This window comes from Poeciliopsis prolifica, unplaced genomic scaffold (genome assembly GCF_027474105.1).
Source record: "Poeciliopsis prolifica strain line A6 unplaced genomic scaffold, Auburn_PproV2 SCAFFOLD038, whole genome shotgun sequence".
NCBI lineage: Eukaryota > Metazoa > Chordata > Actinopteri > Cyprinodontiformes > Poeciliidae > Poeciliopsis > Poeciliopsis prolifica.
In genome coordinates, this window is record NW_026562413.1 from 831,753 (window position 1) to 853,141 (window position 21,389).

General features: G+C 38.6%; 2 protein-coding genes across 4 annotated transcripts; both read left to right on the plus strand.

The window, feature by feature from the left end:
- Positions 1-7,836: 7,836 nt before the first annotated feature.
- Positions 7,837-11,278, plus strand: LOC129375028 (ATPase inhibitor A, mitochondrial-like). The gene is made up of 3 exons (XM_055053814.1): positions 7,837-8,035; positions 10,780-10,892; positions 10,983-11,278. The coding sequence occupies exons 1-3, from the start codon at positions 7,964-7,966 to the stop codon at positions 11,122-11,124; spliced, it is 327 nt and encodes a 108-aa protein (XP_054909789.1). The 5' UTR covers positions 7,837-7,963; the 3' UTR covers positions 11,125-11,278.
- A 948-nt stretch (positions 11,279-12,226) lies between these two features.
- On the plus strand, positions 12,227-21,090 carry LOC129375027 (heterogeneous nuclear ribonucleoprotein R). 3 transcript variants are annotated; one of them, XM_055053813.1, is made up of 15 exons: positions 12,227-12,476; positions 13,158-13,318; positions 13,406-13,524; positions 13,621-13,728; positions 13,837-13,950; positions 14,416-14,592; positions 14,765-14,900; positions 15,014-15,219; positions 15,295-15,444; positions 15,527-15,648; positions 16,151-16,689; positions 18,478-18,538; positions 20,211-20,271; positions 20,467-20,583; positions 20,736-21,090. In XM_055053813.1, exons 2-12 carry the CDS (start codon positions 13,162-13,164, stop codon positions 18,510-18,512), a joined length of 1,863 nt encoding a protein of 620 aa, XP_054909788.1. In that variant the 5' UTR covers positions 12,227-12,476; positions 13,158-13,161; the 3' UTR covers positions 18,513-18,538; positions 20,211-20,271; positions 20,467-20,583; positions 20,736-21,090. The 3 variants fall into 3 exon arrangements, with proteins under 3 accessions (XP_054909788.1, XP_054909786.1, XP_054909787.1); XM_055053811.1 differs by lacking the exons at positions 18,478-18,538; positions 20,211-20,271; positions 20,467-20,583; positions 20,736-21,090 and having other exon boundaries at positions 12,229-12,476; positions 16,151-17,562; XM_055053812.1 differs by lacking the exons at positions 18,478-18,538; positions 20,211-20,271; positions 20,467-20,583; positions 20,736-21,090 and having other exon boundaries at positions 12,229-12,413; positions 16,151-17,562.
- The last annotated feature ends 299 nt before the right edge of the window (positions 21,091-21,389 follow it).

Sequence of the window (21,389 nt, forward strand, 5' to 3'; positions counted from 1 at the left end):
ATTTAATAGATAATTCAATATTTTGAGAAATGGGGCATTCCTTCACCAAAGGCAGTAGTATTAACCAAAGGAAAAGGCATGTAGCTTTCCGGAGACTAACTCAACATGCATGCACATCTGCAAGAGTAGAAAGCCAGATTACCTAGAGATAACCCAGGCAAAAAAATACAGGAACTAATACCTAAAAGTGCAACTTCATGCTCAAGTAACACACAAAAAAATGCAGCTGTAAGATGTTGAACTCCAGCAGCATTAAAGCTTGAGGTGAACATGTTGCTCTCTAAATATAGCCGTTATTTTCAGGTGCATAAAACAGCAATCATTTAAGACGATGAAAGTGTAATTCTCTTCTGTTCTATTTCCATCCTTCGAAAGGCGGCACATCATCATCAAGAGAGAAACAACTTGCGATGTTGAGTAATGAGAAAAAAAGAATTAACAGGGGCCAGAATCATTTCTAAAATTAGGAGTTGGCTCAAATGTAGATTTGCCTGCTTCATCTTCAATATTGTCCGATCCCGCTCTCGTTGCTCTTTTAATCACTTCTTGTCCTTTTTTCTTAATTCAGTGTTGCTGAATTAATGTTGCTGTGAGGCATAAGCAGAACGGAGATTTACATGATTCCTTTTGGCAGCTCTGCTCATTTTTATGAGGTCAATCAGAGAGCAGATCAGTCTGATTAAAAATGGTTCTTCGCCTCATGTTTTATTTTCACAGCTATCACATCTTCACATGACACAACCATTTTCCCCTGATTTCGTTTGCATAACTTTGCAGACTGTTTGAACATTTTGTGCTAATTTATTTCCCCACCACAAGTCGTCAAAGTGAAACTCTGAACAGCCTGCTAATGATGATGACAATCAGCAACCTAATGTTGGAGCGAATTCGACAGTTTTTCTGCTTTGTCGCCTATCGTTCTTATTTCTTTGGTGTAATGAGGTGCAAAAGAACAGAGTGGCTGAAAATACAAAGAGGTATTAAAAAGCAGGGGGGAAATGGATGATGGTCTCACTTGAATTTATGTCTGCAGCCCTGAAGTGTTCTCATCCTCATAAATAAAAAGAACATGCATGTGACAAGCCACAATGAAGAGTCATTTCTGAAACTATGAAGCAAAGAAGCTAAAGTAAGTAGATTACAAGAGAATCTAATCAATCCAAAACTTAAGAAAAAGACTAAAAACCAATCTTAAAAAATACAAAAGGTCAAGAGCACTCAAATTATAGATTTGGGTTTTACCTAATCTGCAGTAAATGTGGAAGTTACTCTCAGTAAATATAATTTTTTGCACATTTCCAGCTATTTTGCTTATTTCAGTCCCAGCGATAATTCAATTGCAGTCACAGTAATTATAAGCAAATTCATACATTCTGTGTATGCATGTTTGTTTATATCAAAATCTGAATCCCAAAGCTGATGACATCCCCAAGCCTCATTACTGAAACAGATGCACACAATTCCCAATTCAACACCCAAACAACATGAATCCCAATTTTAATTAGCACCTTGGTGGAAAACAAGAACACTGAAGAGCCGTCTTAACCAGATATTTTAGCAATGCAACATTAGATCCTAAAAAACATCAGGCTGGGGGAAAAAAAAACAAGATTAATCGCTATGATTAGAACAACAAAACCAATGCATGCTAAAAAACATTGCATCTTATCTGCATTTATCAGACAATACAAAAAAAGATAGCTCCTTACTAAAAATTTCTGACAATACCCAAGTTGCTGGCACATTTTTTTTTCTCTTTTTTTTTCAAACTGTGCATAATCGGAGAACGAAGCAGCATGAACTTGAGAATTATCATCTCCAGCTCAGCAAGTTTGAGATGAAGCTTAACTGTCAAAGTGTAACAAATAAAACCAGACTTTATAACGCCTGAGCTTCTGTTGGTCCATTTCTGATGCAGAACCTCTTTGTTTTTGAGGAAATCACATAATCTTGTGAGAAAATACTCAGGTGCAAACTTGATAAGAAGGGATGCAGAGGAAACTAAGTGGTCTCTTGCTGACCTTAAAATCTAATGCATACATACTCACACTGGCATATTCTCTTTTGCCCACACATCCTTTGATTTCCTTGCACTTTCCCTAGTGATTAGAAGAACTAAAGAACCAGTGTGCATTTAGAAATGGACCTCCTTCTTATGTGGGTTTTTCTCTGAAAGGCAAGAAGTCAGCTGTGTTGGATTACAGCTGTGCTTGTGCGTCACACCGAAATGCCGACATGCTCTTGAGAGCTGAAATCCTGCGGTGCATTACTTTGTTCCCATGATATGCTAACCCCCTGGGCTGACTGCACTTATGGAATCAAATGACTGTCTTCAGTGTTATTAGCCATGCAATTTAAAGTGATATTTTGCACCATAGAAATCACCTGAACGGACTATATTTCGGCCATGAAAGTTGAAAATAAAGCAAAAATTATTCAGGAAGGAAAACAAACATATAATTTACATGATGTGGGTTACTTGCACATACAAGGGTTTTGTTTTCAAAGGAAGTGAGCTAAGTTATTCCTTTATTTAGATATATGCATATGTACGTTTTCTGGGCCTTTTATCGGTTTACCAACAAAACCGACAAAAGATTTTGTTGGTTTTGTTGAGTAATGAGAAAGGGTCAAACTATTTGTTTGACCCTCAGATGAATGCGGTAGCATAGAGAATAATACTCTCCATCAGAGGGTGAAATTATAGGTTTCCTCAGTTGCCTAGATACATTTCTCACCTCACTATTAACTATTAACAGGTTGCACTAATTGTTTGGAGTGCATTTCCTCCAAACAATTAGTGCAACCTGCAAAAACTAGCTGCCAAGGCATGTCATTTAATCAAAATAGTTAAATCCTCCAAAGTAAATTTTCATATCTATGAAAGTTTCTGTCATCTAAATGAAAAGTCTGAGACCTTATTTATGAACAAAATGGTCCAATTGTGGACTGTGCAGTTGGTAACACTGTTGCCTTGCAGCAAGAGAGTCCTCGGTTCGATTCCCGGCCCGGGGTCTTTCTGCACGGAGTTTGCATGTTCTGTGCATGCATGGGTCCTCTCCAGGTAATCCGGCTTCATCCCACAGTCCAAAAGCATGATTGTTAAGTTCTCGTTCTCTAAATTCCTGTTTGGGATGTGTGAGTGTTTGCTGAGCATAACTGTATAAAGGTTAAGATTCACCTGAGAGAAAAAGTTTGATTTAGGAGGCATTTTCTGGAAAGAATAATAAGAAACACATAGAATATTATTTCAAAAATGAATCATTTTAATATGAATCATTTTAATATTCCTTTCTAAAGGAATATGAATAATTTCTTTTAAAAAATATTGCATCTGTAAAAGCAGTCAGTATGCCTGTAGAATGAATGTAACTTTTTTAATTATTACAACAACCTGCAGTAAAATTTGTTTTGATTCAAGAATCTGTTATTAAAGTAAAAAATTCTCTTTTTTGCAGTTTTCTCAGTTGCTTTGTCCGTCTCAGCTGATGAATAAATCTTCAAATCATTGTGTCACGTGCATGTCAAAAAGTTTTTTCACTTTTATTGAAAATGTTGCATCGGATTTGGCATGTCCATGCATGTAATGGTGTGAAATTTTCTGCTGTTTCCTACATTTTCAATTGATCATGTTGATCAAAATGTTGATGTCAGGAGGAACAGAACGACTGGACTGTAATTCTTACAGCACTGCAAGGAAGTTGTCTTACGTCCCCAATTTTGCTGTCTTTTCCTTTCAATTTGACTATCTTTTCCGTACACAAAGAAAGAACCGCTTGTCAGTCTGAGGTGTTCACCGACAGATTTTCACTTTTGAGGGATGAACGAAGAATTTTGAGAAAGAGATTGGCTTTTGCAGGCGAGTCGGTGGCGTTTTGCCGTTTGAATGAACTGTTTTGAGAAGGGCACATGCTGTTTTGTGACTGTCATGGATGAGTCGAGAAATGCACCGAAGTGGAGGAGAAAACTTGTGATGTTCTCAGAGAGCCAGCAGGTTCGGCATGTCATATCTGAGCTGCGACTTCATCGAAAGGAGCTTGTATGCAGAGAACACAAAGGATCTGGACCCCCTCCTCCTTTATCGGTCCTGGTAGTCGCCATAGCAACAGAGGCAGCAAACAGGCAGCTCATGAGAGCCATTAACACCAATGTATTTCAGCTCCAGCCGACCCTGAGAAAGACAAAGCCGTATGCACATGAAGCAAAGCAAGTTGAGAACTGAGCGGGGTTTATTCTCCAGATTGAAATGCTTACTGAATTATTCAGCTTGGTGCAATTAAGTTTGCTGGATTAAATCCCTTGAATGCAGGTCTTGTATCATCAGAGAAAACATGCAGCTGTGGCTTCTGATAGTTTTAGGACACAGGCTGGATAAATAATATTTCATTTAAATGTGGAAAATGTTTAATTGAGATTATCCTAATGCTTTAAATGGCAACATTTCATGCGTGAAGAGTGTAAATTTGAAAGGTTATTACAATTATGCATTTTAAGAAATAATGCATTCCATTCCTTCACAAACTCAGCATCTCTTTCTACGTGTGTTAAAATCAAAAACAGAGCAAAATGTATCACTCTGCTATTATCCTGCAGATATGACTGCTGAGATGTTCTTTCAAATCATTGATGCTCTGGCAAACGAAAGCAGACTACAAGCTTTATCCATGACAAACATGTGAATTTATAAAGCCTGCAGGACTAAAAAGCTCTGCTGATGGAATCATGCAAATTAAATTCAAAATGCTAGAAACAAGCTTTTTAAATTATTTAAATGATCATCCTTGCAGGCAGAAATTATGAAACAGGACCTTTGCATTGTACCCCTCTATCTCATCTGTATGACCTTACTCTGTCTTTGCTCAGGTTAGCGCTGCTGGCAGCATACAGTTTCCTCTTGCAACACTTGAGCCACTGAGGCGCTCAGCTCAGACAGCATTTAGGTAACTGGCTGCTGTGCATCCGGTGGACTGGAAGTCCATATTTGGTCATGGATAGAAAAGAAGAGCGAAGAAACATGGAAAAAGGCTGCAGGAGAAAAACTTTATTTAGTAGATATACAACACAGATTGTAACACATGTGAAACTAATGCAGCTACATACAATATGCAATCATGCATTTGGTAAATTATGCAAAAATTATACGTTTATTGTCTTTTTTGTGTTGCATCCCGAATAAACTGTGTGGAAATTGAACTATTTCTCTCATTTCCATGCATTCATCAAATGCATCTGGAGTTTTGTTTCATATGTAGACATCACGTCTTCATGTTTGGTCTCTCACTCTGCACATAATGTTCTGCAAACGTGAAAAAAAAATCAATCTGCTTTTGAGACAAAATGAGAACTCTGTGATATTTGGCAGAGAAAGACAATATTATTTAATTTAATTACTGCAATAAGAACTTGATGCTTTCATTATGACTGCACAAGTTAAAGTGGCAAACCTGGATGTGTATGTGTGACAATGCAAAATACATATTGGTTGCAGGGTTTATAACAAGAATAAAGCATGACTAAACCTATAGACATGCAGTCAGTTTTTTATTTTATTTTCTACTCATTTTACCGTAGATGATCTCTTCTTACACAAGTACACACTGCCACCAATTGTTGCAGAGCTGCTACTGCCTCTTTTGGGCTGCTTCCTGTCGCATCTGAGAAAAAGATGTCACTCAGTAATCAGAAATAAACGTCGGAAAAGAAGCTAACAGCACAAGTATTTCTTCAGCTGCTCGTTCCTTTTCTCCTGCAGTATCTCTAAGGCCCAAGCAGGCCTTCAACCTTTCTGTTTTCTGTTTTCCTGTCTTTATTTACAGACCAAGGATGCTGCACAAAACGGTGGGGCAGCAAAGCGCTTCCACATCATCAGGGTCATCTCTGGGCTCAATAGACTGGCACAATGCAGTACGTCATCAGCACAAAACCCCACGCCAGCACTGGCTCGTCGACCTTCACCTCCCGTGGATTCAGACGTTGAAACGGGCTCATCGGTGATGGTGAGCTCATGCGGCTCTGTGCTGGGCTAAGCTCTGTTGGGCTTTGGGGTGCTCTTCATCAATGGAACTCCGACATGACTCATCTGTACTGAACACCCACCTCCTATCCTCGCAGTGCGAAGCCTGCCTTTGTGGTGCTGAGAGTGTCTCATCCAGCACTCGAGAGACGAGCACCCTCTGTATGTAATTGTATTGCTTCAAACGTCAGTAAAATGACATCAGACAGAGGGACAAATCTGTGAAAAGAAACAGAAGGCTGTTTTCCTACTTATCTGCGTTAGAGTTGAAGGAATTCGTACTGGGTGAACATGAAAGATTTAATCACCTCCACAATGGTCCGGAAGCTGAATTATTGCTTGGAGAGAAGAAAAAAGTGCCAATTTCTTTGTTTTGCCTTAGATTTAAATATTATTTCAAATTAAATCTCTGTGCAAACTAAGAAGGAATGTACAATTACGAAAAAAAAATCAAAAACTGTGTCCATCAGTTGCTAAAGTTTTCCTACTTCTAGGTTTTTTTGTATTTTATTTACATGTTCCCGCTTTTTTATGTATGCAGTATGCATGACAGCAATTTTCTTTAAGCCCTTACATAATTAGTCCATTGTATTTAGATCTTGACTTTCACTAAGCCATTCTAAGACTTTAGAAATTATTTAAACTGTTCCATTGCAGTTCTGGTTGTATCTTTACTGTTGTCTTTCTCAAGGCTCTAACAGGTTTTCCTCCAGTATTCAGTATCGTCCACCTTACCTGCTCCTTTTCAGAGGAAGGTAGACTTTAGATATCTAAAAAAATGACAGTCAGACACATGTACAGTGGCTAGATTTACATTTTCTCATATTAAATCCTTACATTTGGTCAAATGATGTTTGGACTTTAGGAAATAGCCCTCTGCAAAATAGTGCATGTTTTTGAAGCCGAAGGAAAGGCATGAATGATTTTCTAAAGGTTTTGTAACAAAAAATCTTTACACTGCATTTGCACTGTGAAAATAAAGTAGGGCTTTTTAATTAAACAATATAACAAGTTTTCTGTCTGAGCGTTGTTCAGTCAAACCATACCAAGAAACTATTTTAAAAGCTGCCAGGAAACCAGGAAATGGCAGGGCAAGGCAATACAGAGGCATGCAGAACAAACAACCATGCATGCATGTTACAATTAGTTACTGGGACTGATTAGACTAACCTGTTTTTGAAAGATGTGAGGAAGATGGAGTATGCATGCATGGGAACAACATGTAAACTCCTTGCAGGTTGGGATTTGACCCCATGACCTTCTTGTTTAACAAGACAATGAATGACTACCAACTATACCACCATGCAGCCTGCAATAAACCCAATAAAAATCAATTACATTTATGAAAAAATCAAGGGTATAATACATTTTTACTGCAGTGTTTATTTTCTTGATGATCCATCTTGTTATGGTCACATGTTCATGCAAGGCGCTTTGTTATTATGCTGTTCATTATATACAATATAGTGAAAGTTGGGTCAGGCACATGTACAATGGCTAGTTTTACATTTGGCCACTGTACGAAACAAAATAAAAAGGAAGTGAGTTTGGAAATAACCTGATTGTTTTGCGCCAAATTCATTAAAATCGTGCATCCATTAACAAAGCAGTGTTGTTGTTTTTTGGGGTTTTTTTGTATTATTTGGTGTTTTTTTATTATTATTGTTATTTATCAAAACATAATTAAGCACATTTGAATGTGTGTAGGTGCTCACCGTTACACAAATCTTACAACATTTTCAACATGAATTCCTCCACTGTAGTTCTCCCCCTCGCCATGCGGTGGCAGCGCTGAGCACACACGCTCCTTCTCTCAGTTGGAGTTTCTCCACGCCCAGTTTAGACACGTTTACTTCAAATTTCCGCTTTTCTGACTCGAAGTTGTTGGGTGAGAAGGTGGCCCAGGTTTTGCGTTTTTCGGGGCGGAATTTGGTTGTGTCTGACAGGTAAATGGCGCGACTGTTTCTGAGGGGAAGCCTGCAGAGGTGCATCGCCACCCAGACCAGGATGTCATCTGACCAGGTACTTGTTCCAATAGGTTAGCATTAGCTCGCCTAATTTATTTGTCACTCGACAACAAAGTCGATTTTCTGCCTCGACACTTACTTTACACTGCACTTGTTACATTAGTTGCGTTATGAGTGCTTAAAGTAGATTTTTACAGGGATTTCACTTTGCAGCCAGTGCGTAAAAACAAATTACTTTTGCATTTAAAAAAATAAAATGAAATTGAAACATTTGAGCAGTCTCTCCTGTCTTTGCTATTGTTCTTTAAGATTGGCGTTTTTGTATCCATAATTCCAGTCCTGTTTGCCCAGCAATCGATTGTTGCACCTTTTGCAAAGAGTACATTCAAGTTTTCTCACTCTGTGTTTAAACAGTGTTTCTACTAAATATAGTAAAACTAACAGTAGTAAAGGTTGCGTGCATGGCTTTGGTTTAGCCTCCAAACCTTTGACACGCATATCAACAGCCCCTCCCCAAGCAAACGTACACAGTCTGATTTAATATTTGGCAGTATTGCATGTTCAAATCCTCTGCAGTCAAATGTTCTTTTTACATATTATTAAAAGGATGTGTTTGAAAGAAAGATTAATAAATAGTCAAAGGAAAATATGCAGTTTAAAAAAGGGTTTTCCCTGTGCAGACTTCGGATTTTGACACAAAGTGGGTTTTTTTTTGTTTTTTTCATGTCCAGGCATGACCGTAACCATCAGAATACAGACGCGCTTTAAATTTAATGACTTTTAACTTGATCAAGTTAATATGGTTTTTTTCTGGGATAGGAAACAAAATGCATGCTGTTGTGTTTTACTCAGACATGAATCTTAAGATTGGGGGAGAGGGAGGTGTTTAAGAACCAAGTTGGACTTTGACCAAACGAGTCACACTTTAAACACGTGTGGAGCTAATTAAGAGGTTTCCCCCAAGACAGAAAAAAACTGGACTGGAGCACACCTGACTGTGCAGAACTGTTCTGTCTGCATGGCCACTGCATATAAAATAGGATGCTCCTCCTGTCTGCAGAAGTGACAAGCTGAAGGTTGTGAAAAGTCCACCTGTCTCCTTGCCCTTCATGACTTCGGCCCTCAGGAGAGAGGCCAGCATGTGTTGCACTCAGTCTGAAAAGGTTTTAATGTTGTCAATGCAAATGGTGCATAAAAAGCAAAATGACAAAAAAATAAACAAAAAATTGATCTGGTTAGTTTGTCTGGGACCATATATTTAACAATAAGATCTATTAAAACAATTTATAGATACAAATTTTATTCTTGTTCATGCTACATTTTGTTAGCCTAAGCATTTTAATTTTTTTTACTTAAGTTTTACCTAGTACACCAAAATATATACAATAATTGTTATTTCAAGGCACTGCACAAAAACAAATGGGTTCAATTAGTCAGAATCCAAATGACTAAATCCACTCCGTCCCTACATAATCAATAAGCAGGTAATTCCAGTTAATGAAGTTATGTCTAAGAAAGTTTGGCTGGTTATCTGGAATGGTTGAGTTTGCAGAAATTCCTCCTTGTGTCCAATCATACGGCAGTAGTGAACAATATCAGCTCCATTTTAACAACAATAATAAATCTCCATAAATGTTGTTGCTCTTGGATTTGCTGGTAGGCTGGGCAACATTTAAACTGGATTACAGCATCTTGCTTACAAGTGAGAAACTCTGTTTCCTTTCCTTTGTCGTTGTGCACACAGATGAGGCTAAAGTACTATAATCAACAAAATTATTGTATAGTCTTCTGCAGCATGAAAATGCTGCAGTAGACGTCATATGTGAGTTGAAATGTAAGTCTCTCACACTGCTTTGAAGCATGCTACTTTCTAGAGGACATTGTTTTTCTGATGAAAGACATTCTGCATGTTTTAAACTCCAAATTTGATTTATTGAATCTCATAATATGCACAAGGTATGGGAAGATTGTGTTTGTAAATGCTCTCACCAATTCAAGCCAACTGAGGACTTGAAGTAGATGAGCAGAAAACTGGGTCAGTGAGTTACGCTTTTGTATTCACAGTTCACAAGAAGCAGCTGCAGGTGGGAGCTATTCTTCATCGTAATCCTTTTTTTTTTTCGGATTTCTTCTGATTATTAATAGAGAAAGAAGGTCAGCTTTTCTTTTTAAACCAGAGGAGAATTTCTCTTTTTTAAATCAATATTTTTGGTATAAAGTTGGACAAGAGTAACAGAATACCTAAAGACAGTTTAAAAATCCACTAGTAAAGTACAGAAGTAAGTCTAACTTTTAAAGGGGTGGTATTATTTAAAATCCTCCTTTTTGAGATTTGCTTTTTATTATTTTCTAATCATAAACATATCTAGAGTGTTGCTTTGATTCTTTAATGTATGAGAAATCATTTTAACCTCCCATGGCAACCATTTAGCTGTGCAAAATGTCAGAGTGGACCCATGCTCTGCTTTTGAAGCTCCTCCTTTAATTTGTAGTTTTCAAGCTTCTAAGTCATGCCTTCTCCACAATTTCCCCACTCAGTTCCTTCAGACTAGCCAGCAGTGATTAGCAAGCACCTCGTGGAATTGGGCATCTGCTCACCTCATTGTACAAACTACTTCTCAGTCCAACACTGGTAAAACATTGTTGAAGGGTTACCAGAGGACTGATGTTGCAATGACTACCTGAAGGCGAAGTTTCAGAAAAAGCAGGAGTTTTTGAAGAGACAGATTTCCTGATTTCAAGGCGTTAACTCAGATAATCTAATAAATGATTTGACTGAATGCTTTTTGTGTTCATCAGCTTGGTGAGCTTGGCAAAGGTGCAGGGAAAGGTGGAGGAGGTGGAGGATCTGTGAGAACAGCAGGAGGTGCGTTTGGAAAGCGGGAAGCGGCAGAAGAGGAGCGGTACTTTAGGTGAGCCACTCGCTGTCCTTGTAGTAACTGCACTAACATACATATGTACCAGGTGAGTCTTTTAACCCTCTGAATTTTGTTTACTTGCAGGGAGAGGGAGAAGGAGCAGATGGAGGCTCTGAGGAAGCACCACAGAGAGGAGATTGAACATCATAAAAAGGAGATTGAGCGCCTACAAAGAGAGATCGACCGCCATACGGGCAAAATCAGAAAGCTGTCACATGACGATTGAGGCAGAGAATCGCACTCTGACTTATTAGCTGAGTGCAACCACTCGTTGAATTTCACTTGTTTCCTCTGCTGGTCAAGGCAGATCTTGTGATCATAAGTTGTCATACTGACCTCATTCTAAGGGCTGAAACAATAAAGTGATTCATCTTCCTGAATTGTCCAGTTGTCAGCTTGTTTAGTGTTGTTAGTATTAGGGAAAACTCCGGGTTGTCTAGTGTGTATGGAACAAAGCTGAGCTGTTGATCAACCATTGTCTATTCCCACTTATCAAAGGTCTGGTGCACATCTTCATCAGTCATTGGTGAGAGGCTGGATACCCCATGGCCAGTCTATCAGAGATGCAGGATTAACTAGAGAGCACACATATAATCATATGTATCTCACATGAAAACGTCATTTTTAAATGGTAATCAGGAATATTTTAGTAATTTAAGCCAAATAGTGAGTATGCTCTGGTCAACAGAAGCTCAAAAAATATTTACCGGTACTTGGAATAAAAACTTGTTCAACAATGGTCCTTCTGTGTATTATCAAAAGCCAGTATTATCAAAAACTTAGAGAGACCAATTAACGCAACATGCATGTTTTTAAACTAGAAGAGCTGGTGAAGCCCCACTTCATCACAGAGAATATGGTCTCCTTGCCAAGCTGTGTGATGGTTTGCCCTTTTATCAAAGACATAACGAAACTCAGCTTTTAGCTTTTCCACAACTTTGTCCTGTCTGCTGTATTCCTGGGTCTTTATGAAGTTGTTTGTTTACTATGGTTCAGTTTAGCTGTTCATAAAGCAACTGTATTTATACTGAGATTAAATTACAGATTTTACTAATTAGGTGATTTGCATATTTTTAAGGGATACAAGAGTAAAGGAGGCTGAATGCATAGACGCTGCATGTTTTAGATTTTTGTAGAAAATCACAATACAAATTTTTGATCAAATTTAAATGTTTAATGCACAGAAAATGTGTAAGAATGCACCTGTTTTAATTTTTTCTTAAAAAATTGCCAATGTTTGTAGACGAGTGCTTCCGTTTGAAGGCCACTTTGCTGCTGCTGTTGCATTTAAAGATGTTCTGTTCAATTTTTCGCCACATGAGGGCGCCTGTATTCGCTTTCGACAAAAATCGAACCCACCATACGCTCATTGCCCTTCATCAGATCTCGTTCAATGTCTCGCGATGGTTGATGAGCGGCTGCGTTGTTCGGGCGAGCCGACGACGAGACCGTTGGTGTCTGGAAAATTGTCTCGTGGGTTCAACACAAACACTCGTCTTCCTGCTGACTTACTCCGTAAGAGATTAGAAAAAAATCACGTCCTGAAGCGCGTTGCGGTTGACTGCCTGAATTTGACCCGTAAGTTTTGCTAACTACCCGTTTTTGCGCCCTTTGTCTGTTTGGCTTGTGGACGGTGTCTCTCGGCACGGTGAGGCCTGTTAGCTTCCATACCTAGCTAGGAGGCTAGCGACTGGTCCTGCTCTGGGAGGGAAGATGGAAACGTACTTGAACGCAGCTAAAATGCTGAAATATGCTAAATAAATTATTCGATCGTTTGTATTTATAATCTAGATTATCTAGTATTAGCACTTAGATCTTGCATAAGAAACGTGTTCATTTAGCTTAGTAGCTGGCTTGCATGTGAAGGGGGCGGGACTGTAGGTTCCGATGGTTTCTGTGAGAGCCCGGGCTATTTTAACTCGCAACGGAAACCATTCCAAGTTGTTTACAGTTATTAAAACTATTAGAAGAGTTTGCTTTAAAAGTTGCTCCAACTTGCTTATTCCACACTTTTATTATAATTCAGGAATTCCAGATTAAAATATGGATTTTTGGTAATTGGGTTCTTATAACCATAAACTGAAATTATATTATAAAAATAAATTCCATTTTAAAGAAAATCATAAGACTTTGCTGAACCAGAATTTAAGATTTTTTTTGTACTGCTGTCTTGTTCTTATTTTTTAGGAATTTCTGATTCGACATTGTTTAGACCAGAATAAGATTTAATCACCTGTTTTTCTTTTATTTTCCTTGCAGGAGAATGGCCGCCGCTGAGGTGAATGGCAGTTCTGCCCCAGCAAAGGAAGAAGAGGAACCCATGGATGTGACAACAACGCACACAGAAAATTATCAAACTCTGCTTGATGCTGGGCTTCCTCAGAAAGTGGCTGAAAGTTTAGATAACATCTTCCAGACAGGTGGAAATTTGAAACTAAACAAATGAGAATACAAACCTTCAAGTGTGTTTAATTTGATTGTAGCTAACGTGTCTTTTTTTTCTGCAGGGTTGGTGGCATATGCTGACCTGGATGAAAGGGCTATTGATGCTCTGCGAGAGTTCAATGAAGAAGGAGCACTTACCGTGCTGCAGCAATTTAAAGAAAGTGACTTATCCCATGTTCAGGTACCTGCTTAGCTTCAGAGTTTTGCTTTAGTAGCAGTTTTTTACTTACTTTTTATTGCTGCCTGTACTCATTTGTGTGGATATTTTTCTTGGTAGAACAAAAGTGCTTTCCTTTGTGGAGTCATGAAGACATACAGGCAGCGAGAAAAACAAGGAAGCAAGGTCCAGGAGTCAACTAAAGGTCCAGATGAAGCAAAAATAAAGGTAATTAGGAACCTAAGTGGGATTTATAGTGTAAAACCCCAAGATCAAATGTTAACATCACATTCCCCTGCAAACATAATTTTATTATTCTTTTGTATATATGTTTAGGCTCTGTTGGAGCGAACAGGCTACACTCTGGATGTAACAACAGGGCAAAGGAAGTACGGTGGGCCTCCCCCTGAGAACGTGTTCACCGGCACGCAGCCAGGGATTGGAACTGAGGTCAGTAGTTGGTCAAAGCAAAAGAGTGTCACACTTCAGTCCTCAAGGGCCGGTGTCCTGCAACTTTTAGATATGCCTCTGCTGCACCACACCTGAATAGAATAATTAAGTCATTAGCAAGGCTCTGGAGAACTGATCTACACAAGGAGGAGGTAATTAAGTAATTTCATTCAAGTGTTTTCTACTTGTAGCACATCTAAAAACTGAAATGATACCGGCCCTTGAGGACTAGAGTTCCACACCTGAGGTCTAAAGAAATAACATCTGTATTGTAGCCATTATTGAAAAACAAATTGAAATTGGTTCAAACTTGAATTATCTACAATTGAAAATATTTCTCTTGTGCCAGACGGATAAGGAGAAACTAAAATTTTAAACCAACACAGTTAACCGCGACCTGATAAAATTACATCATCATAGATTTCAATATTAAAGCTTTAAATGTGTATTTTTGTTCTCATTCAGGTGTTTGTTGGAAAGATCCCCAGAGATTTATATGAAGATGAGCTTGTGCCACTGTTTGAATCTGCTGGACCCATCTGGGACCTGAGGTTAATGATGGACCCCCTATCTGGTCAGAACAGGGGTTACGCTTTCATCACTTACTGTAACAAAGATGATGCGCAAAAGGCTGTGAAGCTTGTAAGTAATTTAATCGAACGGAGTGACTTTTGTTGTTCAGTTGTAACTAAACTGAAGCTGTTTTTTTTCTAATAGGATGAGTAATGACCATTTCTTTTTGTTTTAGAATTTAAACAGTTTGAAAAACGCTTTGACTTCTGATAAGAGTTTGGAAATATGTTTTTGTTTCCAGTGTGATAACCATGAAATCCGCCCTGGGAAGTATTTGGGAGTGTGTATATCTGTTGCAAACAATCGCCTGTTTGTTGGCTCGATTCCAAAAAACAAGACAAGAGACAGTATATTAGAAGACTTTGGCAAAGTCACAGGTTTGTTCAGTTGTGAAGAAACAATTGTTTTTTAAAAGCTCATCAGATTGTAGTTGGTAATAATGATAGGCATTTGTGTTTGTAACAAAATATGTTTTTGATTTATGTTACAGAGGGGCTACAAGATGTGATCTTGTATCACCAGCCAGATGACAAGAAGAAGAACCGGGGCTTTTGTTTCCTCGAGTACGAAGATCACAAATCCGCAGCTCAGGCGCGCCGTCGCCTAATGAGTGGAAAGGTCAAAGTTTGGGGGAACCCAGTCACAGTGGAGTGGGCTGACCCTGTTGCTGAGCCTGACCCAGAAGTCATGGCAAAAGTGAGTGGTTCACATTTAAAATCCATTCCCAGTCTTACGTTTTCCAGGAACTCACCCTGTTTACTGTAATCACAGGTGAAAGTGCTCTTTGTGAGAAAACTGGCTACATCTGTGACAGAGGAGCTTCTGGAGAAAACCTTCTCTCAGTTCGGGAAACTAGAACGAGTGAAAAAGCTGAAAGATTACGCTTTTGTCCATTTTGAAGATAGGGATGCTGCTGTAAAGGTAGGATTTTTTTTGTTTGTTTAAAGGATATTTATGTATTTGATTCTGTTTCAATTAGTAATTAATTGTTAATGATTTTCAGGCTATGGAGGAAATGAATGGTAAGGAGCTTGGAGGGGAAGAAATCGAGATCGTCCTGGCGAAGCCCCCAGATAAGAAGAGGAAAGAGCGCCAAGCAGCCCGTCAGACCACCAGGGGTGGCGGGTGAGTCAGTCACGTCTGATCATCAATCAATGACTGATGATTAATGGAATAAAAGAAAAACTGGCAAATTCTGCAGATTTAGCATTGAAGCATTTATTTTATACAATACTGGAAATAAATTAAAATGAATAAACTATTTTTTTAAAAAACATTTTATTGCCTAAAATGCAATAGCATAGCATTGCTTCCATGTATGTTTACCGAGTGAAGCAAAAACTACCACTTGAGGAGTTCTGAGTAAACCATATTTACAAACAAAGCAGTTTTTTGTTTTGTTTTGTTTTTTATCTTTAATGCCCAACATGAAACTTTCTTGCTTCATTTTGGCTTAATTTCTTCTGAGTATTTTTCTTGCATCAAATGGTCTTTTTTTTTTATTTTTTTTTTAGTTTCTATGCTGTAGTAAGCAATTAATCAATGATGAAACGAGTTGACGATTAACTGTTTCAGCCCTAACGATTGGTCAGTTGTGTGACAGATCTGATATTTATGTCCCCCACAGATATGATGACTATTACTACTACCCACCACCCCGCATGCCACCACCCGGCCGAGGAAGGGGCCGTGGTGGCCGAGGGGGCTATGCTTATCCCCCTGATTACTATGGCTATGAGGACTACTATGATGACTACTATGGCTATGACTATCATGACTACCGTGGTGGCTATGAAGACCCTTACTACGGCTATGAAGACATGTACAGCATGAGGAGCCGTGGTACCCGCCCTACCCGGGGCGGGCCTCCGCCTCCGAGAGCCCGTGGCGCTCCTCCGACACGCGGCCGGGGCGGCTTTGCCCAGAGAGGGCCGCCGCTCGGTGGCCCGCGCGGCGCTCGAGGAGGACGGGGAGCGCCCTTCCAGCCTCAGAGGGGCCGTGGTCCTCGCGGTGCCAGAGGCAATCGCGGGGGCAACGTCGGCGGAAAGAGGAAGGCCGACGTATTTAACCAGCCTGACTCCAAGCGCCGTCAGACCAACAACCAACAGAACTGGGGGTCCCAGCCCATCGCCCAGCAGCCCCTGCAGCAAGGGGCCGACTATTCCGGTAACTATGGTTACAGTAATGACACCATGGAGTTTTCACAGGATTCTTATGGGCAACAGTGGAAGTAGATGCACCTAAAGGTATTTGGCAACAACAAATAAAAGAGGAAAACTACAAAAGAAAAAAAAAAGGAGATTGGCCACAATTTTTTGATTGACTTTTTATTCTTCTTATTCTTCATCCCTCATGAAAAAATATCTGTATATACATATATCTCAGAAATATGGACAGACTGCAGAATTGGCTCAAGACGATTGGCTGGAAATCCTTTTGGCTGAAGAAATGAACGTAACCGTTGTGGTCATTTCTTACTCCTGCGGTTACATTGGGACACATCTTTAAAAATAAGTACAATTTTATTGGAAATTTTTGTTCCTGGTCCTTTTAAAGCCAACAAAGAACACTGACAAAAAAGTGGACGTTCATTCTCTAAAATTTGGTTGGACATTAAATACAACACATGGCCTTGCAGGAAGTTTCGTGTCCATGCTCCCATTTCCCTTCCCCTTCTTGTACTCCTTTTAATTTGTGGTTTATTATAGTAGTTTAGGATCATGCTTGTAAATAAATGCATATGGTTAGAGCTTCGTATTCATTTCTTTTGCAGTGGTGGAGAAAAGAATCCACCAAAGGAAAAAAAAGAATAAAAGTTTTGTAATGTCCAAAGTGTACGCCTAGCATTTCTAGAGATAGATAAATTGTGTTTTCTTTCTTTTTTTTAAACTGATAACATAACTTCCATGTTTTATTTCAACTTGCCCCGTAGGAATTGGTTTGGCTTACCTTAAGAGCCTTAGCAGTTTGTTCTCTGATGTTATTTGTATTTATAACTTTTACGTTTGTTCCGTTTCAATAAAACTCAGATGAGCATCAGTCCATTGTCAGAACCTCAAACTCAGTGTTGTGATTTGATCTACAACTTCGATTCATTGATTCCAAAGAAGAATTTTCTTTCCCCCCCCCCCAAGTCAAAATTTTTTTCCCTCTAGGGAGAACCACAAATAAACTTGAATTGCAAGAGTTGAACAGAACAGGAGGCCTTGTCTGGATTAAACAGGGTTGTAACTTCTATCCTTCAAATGTTTGTTCAGTAACACTGCTGCATTTCCTGCACACACTGTTGTTGATGGTGAAATTAACAATTCATACAAACATTCCCCAAAATTGTTCCCATTTCTCAAACTGTTCTCTTAAACCTATTGTCATCTACCTTCTCCAAATGTTTTCTTCTGCGATTCGAGACACAGGAAGAAGCAGTATTTATCCGTCTGAAGAATATGTGCTGCTTGTCAGGTGTTTACATGACCTAATCACATTTTGCAGCTGCAATTCCTAACTGACTTGATGGAAAAGCGAGTTTTCCAACAGGTTTGTATTTTCTTTAAACTCCCTAGTTGTACACATTTGTTTCAAACATGAAGTTGGTTGCAGATGAACTCATATTTACTTTATGTGCACCGTAAAATGAAAAGCTGAGAACAAGTTTGAGTAATGGTGAGCACTTAAAACCCTTCAATTCAAAGTGTGACGCACGCTGACTTGGAATAGATCTCCGTCGATTTGACTTGATCTTGTTGCTTTCAGAGGATCTATTCTCTCCTGTCAAAGATGCCAAGGATCTGGCCATCTTGAGGTTTACCATTGTTTAAACATAACCTCACGCACAGAACGCTTCACCTGAGAGAATGTGTTTGCCACGACGAATAACAATTCTCTAGCCTTTACCTGTTGGTGTCATTGTTTTGTATTTTGTTTCATGTGTCTGTCCTCTTATTCCAACCTGCCTAGGTGGAGAAGCAAAGCGAGCGGCACCACTAGAGTGAGGAACTCACCTGAACGGTACTTGAGGGTGAGCCAGCCTTGTACAGAGTACTGCCTCCTCTCCTGTAGTTGACTATAATCACTTCAAAAGCTTGTTTATTTTTTTGTTTGTTTTATATAATCTGTAGTTAAAGAAGACATTTTCAGTTATTGATATTACTGTGCAAAAAATTGAAAACACAAATTCATAATTTGTTCCAATGCAGCTCAGACTTTCTTGCCATTTTTGAAAAGTCGTTTTGATCAACAGTTCTCCTGTCCTACCAAAGGATGGCTTGGAGTTGAGAATAAGCTGCAGGTTTCTTTTTTTTTTTTCCTTCATTTATTTTTGGGATCATATGAACATAGACTAAAGGAGAACAAAGCGATTGTCAGATACGCAAAGACAGATTAACAGCATCTGAGAGTCATTAGAAAATGGGGGGGGGGGGGAAATCCTGCAAACATCTGAAATCTGACAGATGCTTTTTGGGTTTATTACCCAAGTCAAATTTTTGTCTGAAAACTATAGGATAAGTACAGTTAGAGATACTAAAAGGTTCTTTTGATAGCTGTAACAGAATATATAAAGTTCATTTTTAAATTAGATTATTTTCTAAGTTGGATTTGGGAAAAAACATTCATCTGTTGAATTTAGGAGCCTTGTTGCTAGTGGTTCATCAATCATTTGGTCATTAATCAAAAATCTGCCAAATTTTCCTTTGATCGTGTCTGACATCCAAAACCAGAAATGAGTTGTCAGAATATGAAGAAAACAAGACATCAGAACCTTGAAAATTGTCTGTTTTTGTCTAAATGATTGTTGAATGAAGACTGAACATGGACAAACAAAGCAGCAAAAGCTCTGAGGAACACTTTATAAGGTCACCATAAAGTCTGAAGAACCATCTCTTAAGACCACTTTAAAAGCCAACAAGAAAGTCTGACTTCTTTGAAACATTTTTGTTTTTAAAGATTATGTACTAAAATCTTTTGCACAGTAAGATACCCTTTTTATCGGGGTTCAAAGAGGATGAGTCCAAGTTTTCTATGTTTAGGATATTAATAGAACATATCACCAGTTTGTATTTTGTTGAATCTACTAATGTTTTCACATTAAAACAAGTTTGAGAACAATTTTAGGATTAAATTGCCCTTGGTTCAAACTCTAATAAAAACCAGCATCCCAAGATGTCTTTGGTTTGGTAAACAAAATGCCACTGAAATCATGCATTCGTGTGTTGCATATCTTGGCTCACTGCACCAAAATCACTGCAGCTGTCTGCAAAGGCATTCTGCAAGTAGGAGGAGCTGGGCATTTACCCTTCTTGGCCACTAGGAGTAACAGCTTGAATGCAACGTGACTCCAGTTGTGATCCCTTTCTTTGTCCGAGGCAGCTTCTTGGAGATTGACTTAATTATCAGGTCTGTTTGAAGCAGAAAGCTTTACTATGAGTTTTTTGTGAGCATCATTGGAGAAACGGATTGAAATAGTTCAGAGATTGACTGATTGCAGAACAATGGCTGCACATAAAAATAGGTGTCTTTAGCTTTCACCACCACCAGATGGCAGTATGGGGGCTGCATTAATTCACTGGTAAAAGTGGGGTGCGGGATGTGTGGGGAAATGCAACAAAAGAAGGCTAGTTGTTAATGCTGCGGTGTCCTTAAAGCACATTTTCATATGAGAACTGTGTGTTTATGTTGCCTCTTGTCACCAGGCAGTAAAGGAGCTGCCCACATCCATGTGAATGAGTTCACAGAATTGGAAAGAAGTGATTGGTAAGGCTTCATTATTGACTAATTCTCCAAAAAATTAAACATGTGCCATTTAAACTGATTTTAGATGTTTGTTATAAAGGGTTTGCCTTAGAGAAATAGAATCCAAAGGGGACAACTCCTGTTTCTGCACATGATCTGGTACTGATGCCCATGCTGATTCATCAGCATCTTTCTGTCTGTGTGGCCATGTCTTAGTTCCAGGTCTGAGAAGTGATTTCCACCTGGTGCAAGCCAGATCCATTGCAGGTTTTCACCCACCTCAAGATGCATCTAACAGAGCTCCAGAGTTTTGGGTAACCAGATTTCCTACAGGTAAGGGTCAAGGGTGAACAACTTAAAAGCACTTATTCAGAGCAAGATTGACCTTTTTATCCATGTGTATGTAGAATGAAAATAAATTATAAGCTTTAGTTTTAGAGAATGAGTCATAATAATAATTTTGAGTTTTCATCTCTATATTTAAGGGAGAAAGGAGGACAAGCAGACCCATCAACATGAAGAAATCTATGCTTTTCATCCAGCTTCAAAAATTACTCTTAAAAGGAAAATCTATGCTTTTAATTGTACTGTTTTTGTCTAGATTGTGGTTTGCTTCTTTTATCTTTTTAACCTAGACTATTTTTGTAAAATTATATTTTTATTTTAGAACAAAAGGGGAAATAACTCCCTTCACAATAACTATTCTCAACATCAACCAAAATTGTAATACATGAAGGCATAGAATAGTTTTAAGTAATCAGTTGCACGTTATAGAAACAAACATGGGTTGTCTACACTTGTCTTGTAGAAAGTGAAATAAAAACGAATTGTGCATCAAATTGTAAATACACGTTGTCTTCTTTATTTCAATATTTTATGTTTATAAGTTAAAAACCTTTTTTAAGACATGACTGTGACCTGATACTGGTCTTTAGATTTTTTTTTTCCTTATTTATCTTTTTTTGGACCAGTTAGCAATAATATTTGTCTTTTATTAGTATAATTTGATGTGAATATAAGTAGGCATTTGGATTGTATTGGAAAGATCAAGTGTGGATGTTTTGGCTTGTATAAAGCCATGTATATTTTAAGAAGTTGTGCAATTCACCTTTTGTTGTGAAAACATTACAACTGAGCAT